This window comes from Dendrobates tinctorius, unplaced genomic scaffold (assembly GCF_039654945.1).
Source record: "Dendrobates tinctorius isolate UK_male_01 unplaced genomic scaffold, ASM3965494v1 ptg000060l, whole genome shotgun sequence".
NCBI lineage: Eukaryota > Metazoa > Chordata > Amphibia > Anura > Dendrobatidae > Dendrobates > Dendrobates tinctorius.
The window spans coordinates 24,018,109-24,032,802 of record NW_027361728.1 but is presented as its reverse complement, the minus strand read 5'-3'; the positions used below and the strand labels follow the sequence as shown (position 1 = coordinate 24,032,802).

The 14,694-nt window shown below is 50.3% G+C and overlaps 1 protein-coding gene across 2 annotated transcripts in view; it reads left to right on the top strand.

The window, feature by feature from the left end:
* Positions 1-588: 588 nt before the first annotated feature.
* LOC141092546 (actin-like protein 6A) overlaps positions 589-14,694 on the top strand; it is a 55,311-nt gene continuing 41,205 nt past the window's right edge. The window contains exons 1-2 of one of the 2 annotated variants that reach the window (XM_073578789.1): positions 589-883; positions 9,335-9,411. In XM_073578789.1, the coding sequence (XP_073434890.1) occupies positions 859-883; positions 9,335-9,411 (102 nt within the window). In that variant the 5' untranslated portion in view covers positions 589-858. The remainder of the gene's footprint in view (positions 884-9,334; positions 9,412-14,694) is intronic. The other variant, XM_073578788.1, reaches the window with a different exon arrangement.

The window sequence follows — 14,694 nt, the reverse complement described above, 5'->3', positions numbered from 1 at the left end:
CTTTTGACGATGTGCAGAGCGCAACCAAACTGCAGCAGGTTGCGTTTGGCGCACCGTCAAAAGGACGCATGCGCCACCAAACGCATACTGCGCACGGCCTGCGCCCCCAGTGATAAAGATAGGGGACGCATGCAGCGTCATGAGCCGGTAGGCGGAGCTACCGGTGGAGGTGCGGCAGGGGGTGGGGCTTAGCAGCGGCCGTGCGCAGGCCGTCGCTGCGCTCAAAAGCGCAAATGTGAAACTGACCTAACGGTCCCGTTGAACGCAGGGCCATAAACGCAATGTGAACCCGGCCTAACACTATGAGATGATGATATACCAGACAATGTGTGGAGTCTCTCCTCCTACACACACCATATACTGTATGTATACGCCAGGGATGAGGGGACAGGAAAGTGGAGCTTTATTTGGGGCTAAAGGTAACGCACAGCTCATTGCAGATGATGATGATGATGACAACGTGCTGCGTCCCTCCTCTTACACATAGTCACACACCATATATGCCACGGAGGAACTGGCAGGATATATTTGGGACTGAAGGGTTAACTCACGTGTATTTATCCACAGCTCCTCCTCTCCTGACCGCTCCTCCCCCCAGATGAGTCACAGCCAGGATTCACTGCTTCCAGGCGCCAGAAAAAAAAACAAAGCGGCTCATTCACCCTGCAGAGCCGGCTCATTTCGTTCACAGGAGGGAGCCGGCTCTTTGTATCGGATCGTTCACGAACGACACCTCACAGTAGTGACGTGTTTAACGTGCGACGAGAGTGCACCATTGTTGGCGCGTAGCGTGTTTCTCCCGGCTCTAGCCCTCAGTCTTGGTAAATCGGTACCCTGTGCAATTGTGCAAAGCTGGAGATGAGCGGAGGAGTGTACGGCGGAGGTATGTGAGGGCCGTGGAGATATGGCGCCATTCACTAGAGACGGTGCATGCATACAAATGACGCGTTAGTGTGTTCGGTACCATAGGGTGTGACCGGTCCGGCGGCCGGGTAGGTGCAGGCTATGGGTTAGTGCCCGCTGCAGTCAGGGGGACGCAGGCTGACGCCCCGCAGTGTACACAGGGCCAGAGCCGTGTGTATATCGAGCTTCCAGTGCACAGACATAGTCAGATCTTACTTCACAAACTGGTTGCCATGGACACATCAGCTGATGCTGTGTCTGTAATGCCATACTACAAAGAGGTTCTGCAGGTGCCAAGTAGCGGCTTATTGACATGACCATGTGTTCTCTGGTTTGGGTACAAGATCTCACTGCCAGCTGGCTTTAGGTATGAGCGCCATGAATGTCTCGAGTCAGTGATCGCAGGCGTCCTGCCTTATATCTGGGCCATACAGAGCGATGGCCCCAAGCTGTGAACGTGTCAGCTGGATACAATCATGGCAGATTTATTGATAAGACAGCCGTCCTGCTGCAGGACTGAAGTTAAAGGGTTAAGGGCCTGTCACACTAAGCGATATCGCTAGCAATATCGCTTATAACGTCACTGATTTTGTGACATAGCAGTGATATTGCTAGCGATATCGCTGTGTGTGATACTTACCTCTGACCCGCTCCACCAATGGTTATCGCTGATTGGGCGAGAACGTCCTGGACCGTCTCTCATCGTCAGCTTCCTGTGGCGCCGACGAGCGACGCGTGGAGCCGGGCGGGAGGACGTCAGGATCGCCGCGTCTGACAGGTAAGTAGCGACCCCCGACCCCTGCAATGTCACTGGTGAGATCTGCCTGTGTGGCAGCTCACTAGCGACCACTTTGCGATGCACCAGCGATCCATATTGTTGTCGGGATCACTGATGCATCGCTTAGTGTAACGGTACCCTTAGTCACAAACCCAAAAGTAATACTCCATTAATCTTTAAAAAGTAATAACTATTGTAAATGAAATTCTGGTAAAACTCCCTCCTGTTCCCTGTACTGCCCCTCGGGGCTCTGTCTGTACCACCCACATCCTATGATGATTTGTTAAAGATTCCCCAGTGTATGATGGGATACTCAGACAAATCGTCATCTGCCTGAAACTCCTGTTCCTCTCCTTTCCATCCCGAAACGGAGCGTCATCAGTGGGCGGTAACACATTTGTCCTCTTGGCCTGTGACTAGAGACGTCATCACTGACATGCTTTTCATTAGCTGGGCAGTGTGTTCTGTGCCGCCCTCGTCAGCTGGGCAGTGTGTTCTGTGCCGCCCTCGTCAGCTGGGCAGTGTGTTCTGTGCTGCCCTCGTCAGCTGGGCAGTGTGTTTGCATCACCCGCTAGGGCCGTGGGGAACTTAGTATCGGGCCGGTATTTAAAGGGGATGTGTCACAGCAGCGGTGACCCGGTCCGTGGCCCTGGGCGTCCATTCAAAGGGGTGTTTACAGGGAAATAAAGTTTGTAATGATGTTTATGCTAAAGTGATCGTGACGCCACCTGTGGTATTTGGTCGGGGGACCGATGCTGCTATGCAGAACCTCTGGGATGGTGACAGGGCAGCAGAGATGGTTGAGCTCCCCACAGGTAGGGCTGTATCCCAGGGCAGCTTGGGTGTAGATGTTAAAGGTGATGCTGTTGTATATAGTGCAGGTCAGGTGACACAGGAATAATTAGAGGACACAGCTGGGTGCAGTTCCAAAGGTTTACTCACTGTTCTGGCATGCACAGATGCCCGCTTGTCGTTGAGTCCTCCAGGTGAGGGGTCCAGCAAACTCCCAGGTAGAACAGGATTCACCTTCCCAGGACTCCTCTCAGTATATGCCTCTTCTGGCCGTCTCACTGTGTTGGCTTTCCGCCTCCTGCCCAACACCTCAGTCAGTGTCCCAGGCCAGCAGCCGCGGTCCTTGTCGGGTGACGTCCTCTCTGCCTCCCCTTGCTCCCTTATGGCTGCCTTTCCGGCGAAGATAACTGGCTTATGGCTGAAGCACCTACAGGTGCCTCTGCCTCCGGCTTTCTAGTTGAGTCCGGTGACTTCTCCACTAGGCTCGGGGGCCGATACCCCACTGCGACCTGGTCCCTCCAATACTGGATACGGGCCCCACGGGTGGCTTCCGCACTTCCCGTGCCCCAAGGACCCCTTCTCTCTTCTGGGAGCTTTCTGTCTCTCCCTTTTCAGCTTTCACTCTGCAGCTCCTCCTGACAGGGAGCTGCCTTTTCACTTTTTCCTCATTTCTGACTCTCTCTGCACTGTTCTTTCCCCCTCTCTTCATGCAAACTCCACCCACCTCCCAACACTCTTTACTACCCAGCCAGAGATGAGACCATCCTCCCTTAGGGTATGTCCTGGGTGCCCTGCTGCTATAATGTGTGCTGGGTACAGGTGTTTGAGTCCTGGGTGGTGCCCCCTCCTTACCTGAGAGTTGGGTACCACACCTCTGGGTGAGGTGCAGTACCTCTGTGGCGACTGGACCCTCAGAAGCAACATGTTCTCTTCCGCTCTCGTTAGCTGGGCAGTGTGTTCTGTGCCGCTCTCGTTAGCTGGGCAGTGTGTTCTGTGCCGCCCTCGTTAGCTGGGCAGTGTGTTCTGTGCCGCCCTCGTTAGCTGGGCAGTGTGTTCTGTGCCGCCCTCTTTAGCTGGGCAGTGTGTTCTGTGCCACCCTCGTTAGCTGGGCAGTGTGTTCTGTGCCGCCCTCGTTAGCTGGGCAGTGTGTTCTGTGCCGCCCTCGTTAGCTGGGCAGTGTGTTCTGTGCCGCCCTCGTTAGCTGGGCAGTGTGTTCTGTGCCGCCCTCGTTAGCTGGGCAGTGTGTTCTGTGCCGCCCTCGTTAGCTGGGCAGTGTGTTCTGTGCCGCCCTCGTTAGCTGGGCAGTGTGTTCTGTGCCGCCCTCGTTAGCTGGGCAGTGTGTTCTGTGCCGCCCTCGTTAGCTGGGCAGTGTGTTCTGTGCCGCCCTCGTTAGCTGGGCAGTGTGTTCTGTGCCGCCCTCGCCAGCTGGGCAGTGTGTTCTGTGCCGCCCTCGCCAGCTGGGCAGTGTGTTCTGTGCCGCCCTCGTTAGCTGGGCAGTGTGTTCTGTGCCGCCCTCGCCAGCTGGGCAGTGTGTTCTGTGCCGCCCTCGCCAGCTGGGCAGTGTGTTCTGTGCCGCCCTCGCCAGCTGGGCAGTGTGTTCTGTGCCGCCCTCGCCAGCTGGGCAGTGTGTTCTGTGCCGCCCTCTTCACTTCGGTGTTCCCTCTTTGGCACACTTGCTCAGTAGAAAATTCCCAACCCAGCCTCTGAAACGGACGTCAGTGATGTCTTGTTTCATGGATCAAGAAAACAAATGTGTTACTGCCCCCTGGTGACATTTCAGGGCAGAAAGGGGAGTGACAGCGGTTTCAGCCAGCAGATGATGATTCGTTTGAGTATCCACTATCCCGTCATGCACTGAGGGTCCCCAAACTAATTGTCATAGGAAGTGGGTGATACAGAGCTCTAAGCTGCAGCACAGAGTGAATGGTAGGGCATTTCACTATGACTTAAATGATAAGTTATTCGTTTTTAAAGATTTATTAATTGAAACTTACTTTTGGGTATAGGATAACCCTTTGAGAAGGTAGGAAATGTTTCCACAGCAATTGGTTATATTCAGGGCAAGTGTGTACGAGTGTGTATTCTCTCATCCTGGAGAATTGGTCCAATTATGGTAATCGCACCATGATCAGAGGGTGATCACACTCTGCTCCGATTTTCTCGGATGAGAGGATAGAGCCAAAAAAAAATCTTCGTCTTTTCCATTCTGTCAGTCTGCAAAATTCGATGGCTCTCAGATGTCATCTTAGCGCAGTGCGATGGTTTCCACTCATTGACTATCATGGCTGAGGGCAATCCAAGTTTGATTTGATATTTGGACATGCTGCAATTTTTCACCTCCCCCCTTACAGACTGTCTAAAGAAAATATCTGACGTGCACGGCCCCATAACACAAAATTAATCATTGTCTGCTGTTAACCATGGTTACTAGTAGTGATGCGCGAGTATTCTCGTTGCTCAGGTTTCCCCGAGCATGCTCGGGTGGTCTCCAAGTACTTTGGCGTGCTCGGAGATTGTTTTCCTCGTCTTAGCTGCATGATTTGTGACTGCTAGACAGGCTGATTACATGTGTGGAATGCCTGTTAGGGAATAGGAAATTCCCACATGTATTCAGCTTGTCTAGCAGCTGCAAATCATGAAGCTGCTAGACAAAAAAAACTCGGAGATCATCCAAGCACGCTCGGGGAGACCCGAGCAACGATGCTACTCGTCCATCACTAGTTACTAGTGATGAGCGAGTATACTCGTTGCTCAGGTTTTCCCTCTCATCCTCGGTGTCCTCCGAGTATTTTGGCGTGCTCGGAGATTTAGTTTGTGTCGACACAGCTGCATGATTTGTGGCTGCTAGGACAAGCTGAATACATGTGGGGATTCCCTAACAAACAGGCAATCCTCACATGTATTCAGGCTGTCTATTAGCCACAAATCATGCAGCTACTTCGACAAAAACTAAATCTCCGAGCTCACCAAAATACTCGGAGGTCACCTGAGCATGCTCAGAAAACCCGAGCAACGAGTATACTCGCTCATCACTAATGGTTGCCTTTTACGGAAACACATGCAGTCATTATTGTTTTGCATCAAAAGGGCTGTACCGATAAGGACACCACTGCCAGGATTGTCCCAAAACCAATAATTTTTCAGATCATCAAGAACATCATAGACAGGTTCAATTGTTCTGAACAATGCTTCAGGGCACCCGCAAGTGCCAGGATTGTTTCCTAAAGAGTTCTACTATGGGCTCATACCCATCACCGTGGGAGGAAAAAAAAAATACGGTCCGATATCAGTCCAGAAAAGTAATGCAATTTTCATGCAAGTTCAATCGGATTGTAATGTGATTTTTTTTTTTTTATACATGAGCTGTTACATACAGCAATTCTCTATGTAATTTACCCAGTTTTCAAAGGAAATATTATTCAAAATATCTCTATCTAAAGAGATATGAAATATATATACCGTATTTTTCAGATTATAAGACACACTTTTGTTCCCCCAATCTTGGGGGAAAGTAGGGGGTGCGTGTTATAATCCGAATGTGTGCTGTAGAGGAGGGGGGGCAGCTCTGGAGTGGTGTCAGGGGGCTGGGGTGGGCCGGCTGTAGAGACAGCGGGTGGTCAGTGCTCCCGCTCATTAGGCTCATGTAATATTCACTGCACCTCCTGTCCATCACCTTGGTGCTGAAGCCGCGCTGAGTTGGTGGACAGGAGAGCAGCGCATATTACATGTGCCTGCACTCTCCCCCCCCACTGCCCCGTCACTATAGTCACCTTCTGATGATGGCTCCCAGCTCCCCCCTGGCTCTTCCTGTGTCTGTGCCAATAGGACCTGCGGTCACGTAACTCCCAGTGTGCAGTACTGCGGCCATGTGATGGAAGGTCCTGCAGCTACAATGAAATGCCTGTATGAGCAGCTCCTGGATGTCAGCACAGACGCAGGAAGAGCCGTGGGGGAGCTGGGAGCACGGAGCCATCATCGGAAGGTGAGGTAACTGTTTGTTATTTTATCATGTGCGTGCCAGCAGCACGGGGGTATATCCAGAATGTGATGGGGGGGGGGGGGGCATGTGTGTGCCAGCAGCACAGGGGGGGCATATCCAGGATGAGATGTGGGGGCCATGTGCATGCCAGCAGCACAGTGGGGGCATATCAAGGATGTCATGTGGGGGCCATGTGCGTGCCAGCAGCACAGGGGTGGTTATATCCAGGATGAGATGTGGGGGCCTTGTGCGTGCCAGCAGCACAGGGGTGGTTATATCCAGGATGAGATGTGGGGGCCATGTGCGTGCCAGCAGCACAGGGGGGCATGCCCAGGATGGGATGGGGGGGCATGTGCGTGCCAGCAGCACAGGGGGGGGGGCATATCCAGGATCAGATGTGGAGGCCATGTGCGTGCCAGCAGCACAGGGGGGCATGCCCAGGATGGGATGGGGGGCATGTGCGTGCCAGCAGCACAGGGGGGGGGCATATCCAGGATGAGATGTGGGGGCCATGTGCATGCCAGCAGCACAGTGGGGGCATATCAAGGATGTCATGTGGGGGCCATGTGCGTGCCAGCAGCACAGGGGGGGTCATATCCAGGATGAGATGTGGGGGCCATGTGCGTGCCAGCAGCACAGGGGGGCATGCCCAGGATGGGATGGGGGGGCATGTGCGTGCCAGCAGCACAGGGGGGGCATATCCAGGATCAGATGTGGAGGCCATGTGCGTGCCAGCAGCACAGGGGGGCATGCCCAGGATGGGATGGGGGGCATGTGCGTGCCAGCAGCACAGGGGGGGCATATCCAGGATGAGATGTGGGGGCCATGTGCGTGCCAGCAGCACAGGGGGGCATGCCCAGGATGGGATGGGGGGGCATGTGCGTGCCAGCAGCACAGGGGGGGGCATATCCAGGATCAGATGTGGAGGCCATGTGCGTGCCAGCAGCACAGGGGGGCATGCCCAGGATGGGATGGGGGGGCATGTGCGTGCCAGCAGCACAGGGGGGGGCATATCCAGGATGAGATGTGGAGGCCATGTGTGTGCCAGCAGCACAGGGGGGGGGGCATATCCAGGATGAGATGTGGAGGCCATGTGCGTGCCAGCAGCACGGGGGGGCATATCCAGGATGGGATGGGGGAGGCCATGTGCGTGCCAGCAGCACAGGGGGGGCATATCCAAGATGGGATGGGGGGGCCATGTGCGTGCCAGCAGCACAGGGGGGGCATATCCAGGATGAGATGTGGGGGCCATGTGCGTGCCAGCAGCACGGGGGGCATATCCAGGATGGGATGGGGGGGCCATGTGCGTGCCAGCAGCACAGGGGGGGCATATCCAGGATGGGATGGGGGGGCCATGTGCGTGCCAGCAGCACAGAGGGGGCATATCCAGGATGGGATGGGGGGGCCATGTGCATGCCGGCAGCACAGGGGGCATACAGTCATATGTAAAAGTTTGGGCACCCCTATTAATGTTAACCTTTTTTCTTTATAACAATTTTGGTTTTTGCAACAGCTATTTCAGTTTCATATATCTAATAACTGATGGACTCAGTTATATTTCTGGATTCAAATGAGGTTTATTGTACTAACAGAAAATGTGCAATCTGCATTTAAACAAAATTTGACCAGTGCAAAAGTATGGGCACCCTTATCATTTTCTTGATTTGAACACTCCCAACTATTTTTTACTGACTTCCTGAAGCACTAAATTGGTTTTGTAACCTCATTGAGCTTTGAACTTCATAGCCAGGTGTATCAAATCATGAGAAAAGGTATTTCAAGTGGCCACTTGCAAGTAGTTCTCCTATTTGTTTCTCCTATGAAGAGTGGCATCATGGGCTCCTCAAAACAACTCTCAAATGATCTGAAAACAAAGATTATTCAACATAGCTTTTCAGGGGAAGGATACAAAAATTTGTCTCAGAGATTGAACCTGTCAGTTTCCACTGTGAGGAACATAGTAAGGAAATGGAAGAACACAGTGACACCATCTGCAGCAAGATGATGCTGCAGGTGTTTGGAGGTGGTCTGTGGATTGTCCTTGACTGTTCTCACCATTCTTCTTCTCTGCCTTTCTGATAATTTTCTTGGCTTAACAAGAACTGTACCTGTGTTCTTCCATTTCCTTACTATGTTCCTCACAGTGGAAACTGACAGGTTAAATCTCTGAGACAACTTTTTGTATCCTTCCCCTGAAAAGCTATGTTGTTTTCATGTTAGCCCAGACTAAGACCATCAGTTCTCAGCTACCCCAGAAAAGGCGCATCCATAAGACGACGCGTCTGGCTCTACTTCATCTAGATGGCAGGCTGCATTGTTGCATGATGCGACTATACAGCCTGCCTTCCAGCAAAGACACAGAGCTGTGCTTGCTCAGCTCCCTGCCTCACGGTGAACTCCTTTCACCTCACTGACGTCACCGCGAGCGGGAGAAAGTTCTCACGTTCGCGGTGCCATCAGAGAGGTCCTGTGAATTCACAGCCAATGAACTCAGTTCAACTCTCCGACGGAAGCGCCCTGGCAAAAAAGTTATAACTGTGCTCGCGCTGACATCTGTGACTTTGTCTGAGTTCATTGGCTGTGAACTTGCAGGACCTTTCTGACGTTACCTCGAGCGTGAGAACTTTCTCCCGCTCGCTGTTATGGGGGGCAAGCATTTAGTTTAAGAAAGGGTTATCCTAGTAGTGGACAATCCCTTTAATCACATTTCCACCTTGTTCAGAATCTTTGGGGGATTTCACAATCTGTTTAGTAAACGTCTTGGCAATGTTGGCTTGGATAAGTTTTGTGCTCAGACTTGTCTAATGCTAACATTTGATATGTTTAAACCTTTATACATGTGTTTGAATTTATTTTAATAAAAATGTATTTTTCTCTTGTAGATGAAGTGGGAGCATTGGTCTTTGATATTGGCTCCTTTTCGGTACGTGCTGGCTATGCAGGAGAGGACTGCCCTAAGGTGAGCAACTGCTGTTTTTAAACTGGCATCTTTGGGCAAATCAAGTGCTTTATATATGTATACTGTTGGCCTGATTAGTTAAAGGTTTTTTTTAAGACTTTGATATTGATTGCCTAGCCTTATTGTAGGCCATCAATTTTACACCAGTGAGGGCCGTATGGTGTGAGGGGCGAACGTAGTCTTGGCACTCTCACAAATCACCCGATTGAAGGGGCCAAAGCTCTTTGGTGTCTTCACGGTTTGTCAGGCACCTAATGCTGAGCAGGGAGACCTCTTGCTTACTTAACATCATATCATTGAAAAAAACTTTTAGGCTGTACTCAAATGTAGTTTTGGGGCCCTTCAATCCTATACTTTTACATTTTTCTTTTTGCATCCATTTGGTCATAATGGGGGCTGATATACAGAATAATTTGCTACCTTTGATGAAGAAATTCACTTTGTGGTTCTTGTCTAATCAGCATTTGACGTTTTCTGGTAATGAGGTATCCGGCACAGGGGCCGGAGTGTGCATTAGCTCTTTATCTTCCCTGGCCCATCCGCCTACCTCCCCTGTTTGAAATTTCCTGACGGCTCCATCATTACCTCAGGTGGCGCATGCATAAACTGATTACCACACTAATGGTGCGTGGAGCAGCACACCGACAGATTGAGATCTCGACTCAATTATATCTTTTATAGCTCTCATTGAGTTGAGATCTCAATGACCTCTCTATAAAATGTAGTTGAGCTGAAATATTTCCCCATACCCACTAAGCAAAAAAGAACCTCCATCTTTGTCCACAATATGCCGTATATACTCATGTATAAGCCGAGATTTTCAGCCCATTTTTTGGGGGTGAAAGTCCCCCTCTCGGCTTATACACAGGTCATATACCTGGGGGGTCAGCGAGGGAGGGGGAGCGAGGGTGTCAGATCATACTTACCTTCGCTTCTCCACTGTCTCTGGAGCAGCATATGGGGGGCATATTCTATGGAGCAGCATAAGGGGGGCATAAACTATGGAGAAGAATATGGGGGACATAATCTATGGAGCAGCATATGGGGGCATATTCTATGGAGCAGCATATGGGGGCATAGTCTATGGATTCCACCCTTGGCTTATACACGAGTCAATAAGTTTTCCCAGTTTTTTGTGGCAAAATTAGGGGGGGGTCGGCTTATACACGAGTATATACGGTAATTGCCGCAGCCAAACTTCTTGTCCCTACTTGCTGGAGATCAACCGAAATCCCTACACTTCAGCAGTTACTGACAAAAATAGACCAATTATTTTATACAGCTGAGGTGGTGGCCTCTGTGAATCATATGCAGTAGTCCTTTTAAAGAGATTAGGTGCCCATGGATTCTTTTTAGAACTAGCTCTTGGCGCCTTCAAATATATCTTAAATCAAAAAATTTTCATCTTGAGGTGAAGTCGAATCCCCCCCGCATCCCCTCCTACGTGTGCTCTCTTACCCTTCTCCCCTCATACATATCACTTCTTTCCTCTTTCCCTATCCCTATTCCAAATCCTGATACTTCCTGTTTGTACATTATTGTTTTATCCTTTGCACCATTATGTGCTTTATCTGAATTGCTTACTTGAGTTGGTGTTTTCATTCCTTCAATACTCAATAAAAAGATAATTGAAAGTAAAAGAAATCTCAGTCTTTGCATGTACCGCCTCAGGTACTTTTATCTCAAATACCAGCCACACAGTTAGTCTGTGCACTCCGAGCGAAAGATGCAGGTTTGTGTAGACTCATTTACCAAAGCTTCAGCCAAGGTTCACAACGTCTGAGATGCCTTGTGGAGAAGGGAGTTGTGCCCCCCAAAATATCCAGCTGTGTTTCTCGGTGCTCTATTCATTCAAAGCAGCGTCTTGCACCTTGCGAACCTTGATGAAGCCCCTGGCAAATTAGTCTTCCCACCCCCGAACTAGCTTTTTGCGGGTGAACATGTGGATACTATGGCCCTGAATCATCATTGTTGTTTCTTCAGTTTTCTGGAGTAATTTGATCTTTTTAATATTTGTGCCTTCTTTATAAGTTTTTTGCACTTTTTTTTCCTTGCCTTTCTCTTACAGTTACCCCCCCCCCCAACAACTCTGCTTATCCAGATGTTTTTTTAAACAGATTCATTAAATGCAATTTTCTTTCTTTTAAATGTTGCAATTTTTTTGTGCATTTTTTTTTTACTGTCTCAAAAAAAACTCCAGGCAATGTAAACATGCAACATTTGTGGTTATAGAGTAGCATCAAAGAAGGAATGCCACTACCACCATTTGTGCATCCATGGAAAATACAAAGGACAATCGGAAAATTGAAGCAAAACAAAGGAAAAGACCGATATACGTCCCAAATTATGGTGTATAAAAATTAATAATTTGACCAAATACAACAAGATAGTGGGGTGGGGAACAAATACCAGATGGATGGGGCAAAATGCAGGGGACAAAAATATCAACAAAATAATGTAGCATATATCATAATGGTCAGGGGACTTTGCTGCTGTGCAATAAAGTATATATTTTGAGTCTATAGGTCAGCGTTATACTATATTTCTCTAGTCACCTTCCACGACAGCCATATCGGAGGATGTCTCCCCGCCCTAATGGGGGACAGGAAATGCACAAGAGGTTAAATAACCCTCCCCTTCCTGCTACCTCCAGTGTTTTTCCTGTCCCCTATGGGGCATGAAGAGGTTCGATAGTGCTGCCGTGGCCGGTGACTGGAGGCACTATGTTGGTTATCTGAATTCGACGGTCGGGGGCTCCGCTCTCCTCCGTGTGATGGCTGCTCCCGTCTCCGCTTCGGCGAGACTCGGGACCCCTGTCCGCCTATCCTGCGCCCCTTTGCGAGGTAAAGCGAGGCGGTGATGTGCGGCCAGGGTTCTCTGTGAACTCCCCGGCGTTCTCCTCCCCATGCGGCAGTCGCACGCGCGCATCGGAAGTGACGGAGGGAAACGCTTATGCGACTGGTATTACCGGGCGGCTGTTAGCGTCTCGAGCCCCCGTCAGTGGCTCTACTGACCCCCAGCGTCACACCGACCGGCCGCTAAACAAGAGGCTGGACCGGGTCAAGGGGGCGGAGCCAGCAACCCCAGACGGGGTGGGGGAACAGGACGACCGCTGCAGAATCAGCTACGAGGAGGGGTGATTACAATGACCCCCACCTTTGGACCAGGGGAGGAGGAGCACGGATTACGCTGATGGACCTCGGCTATTAAAACCCTGGTCTGGGTGCGTCCAGGTAAGGCCATTTCTGTACTGGTGACTGTGACAGACTGACCATGGACGGCGATAAGCCCTCACGATCTGCTTCTGCGGAGCCCAGCGTTCACCCTCCTACTGTAAGTAGCGGGGTGGGTCCCCCTTTATTCTGTCCACGTGGTCCCTGAGGTGCCTTTTCTCTCTGTTTTAGGGAGACAAGGCCCCTGACCCTATAAAGAAACATCTGCTGTCCATATCAGCAGTACATCTAAGGGCATTGGACAATGTGGAGGCAGACTTCCTCAGCAGGAAGGATGTTCATCCTGGGGAATGGAGCCTAGACCAAACAGTCTCTGGTGTCAAGGTGGAGAAATCCCGATGTTGACCTTTTTGCCAGCGGTCAAAACGCAAAGGTGGAAACGTTTTTTTCCCTCAGTCCCACCGAAAGAACGTGGGAAGTAGATGCCTTTCTTATCCGTGGCAGTTCGATCTGGCTTACGCCTTCCCTCCAATTCCCATGATAGCGAGAATACTGCAGAAGATACGGTCAGAGAAAGTCACAACAATCCTAGTAGCTCCCTTGTGGCCAGGGAGAAGTTGGTACGGAGCCCTGTGAAACATGGCTCAGGAAGGTCCAATACTTCTGCCCCAGAGGGCCAATCTCCTTCACCAGGGCCCTCTACTGCACCCAGACCCACAGAAAATGAACCTTGCGGCCTGGCTACTGAAGCTGGAATTCTAAGAGCTAAAGGCCTATGCGAAAAAGTAATCCAAACTCTACAGAAGACTAGGAAACCAGTGACTAATGCCATTTACGGGAAGGTTTGGAAGAAGTTCTCATCTTGATGTTCCCCAAATGCTCCAGATCCCTTCCATCCTAATATCGCACAGATCTTAGAGTTTCTTCAAGACGGCATAGATCTAGGGCTCACACCTAGTACTTTAAAGGTCCAGGTGTCAGCCCTTAGTTCATTCTACGACCAAGATCTGGCAAACCATTGATGGATCAAGCGATTCATAACCTCAGCATCTAGGATCCGTCCCAGATTCCGTAGTCAGGTCCCCCCCCTTCTTGGACTTGAACCTAGTTCTTAGGGGCTTGACCAGGAAGCCGTTTGAACCACTGTCTTGCACGACTCTGAAAAACTTAATGCTAAAAACTGTGTTCCTGGTGGCAATTACTACCGCAAGGCGCATAGGAGAATTGCAGGCCCTTTCAATACAGGAGCCATATTTAACCAACACGGAGGGATAGCATCATCCTGAGGTTAGATCCCTCCTTTATGCCTAAGGTAGTCTCGAACTTCCATAGGTTCCAAAACATTGTATTGCCTTCCTTATGTGCAAACCCCTCCAACACGAAAGAAGAAGCCTTGCACGCCCTTATGTTCTCTTCTACCTCCAGCAGACAGAGTTGGAGGATTGACCAGAATTTATTCATTCAAATTTCCGATCGGAATAAAGGCAAAAAGGCGGCAAAAAATACAATCGCGAATTGGATCAAGCAAGCGATCGGCCTCACCTACGCGGCACAGAGAACGTTCCTCCTCCTATGTCTCTAAAAGCCCACTCTACTCGTTCAGTATCAACATCGTGGGCAGAAAGAGGGAACGCATCTTCTGAGCAGATATGCAGAGCCGCCACTTGGTCATCTGTCCATACATTCACCAGACATTATAGACTAAATTTCAACAGGGATTTAACATTTGGCAGACGTGTTCTGCAGGCTGTTGTCCCTCCCTAAGAAATTATTTGTTGGTATTCCTCCGATATGGCTTTCGTGGAAGGTGACTAGAGAAAATAGAATTAGTCTTACCGGTAATTCGGTTTCTAGGAACCTTCTACGACAGCACTAATTTCCCTCCCTATCCGATGCTTAATGGACGATTCCTGCTCTTTGGTGGTAACTATACATGCTAGTGTGTACAGAAAAAACACTGGAGGTAGCAGGAAGGGGAGGGTTATTTAACCTTTTGTGCATTTCCTGTCCCCCATTAGGGCGGGGAAACATCCTCCGATATGGCTGTCGTGGAAGGTTCGTAGAAACCGAATTACCGGTAAGACTATTCTATTTTTCCACCACTTTTCAC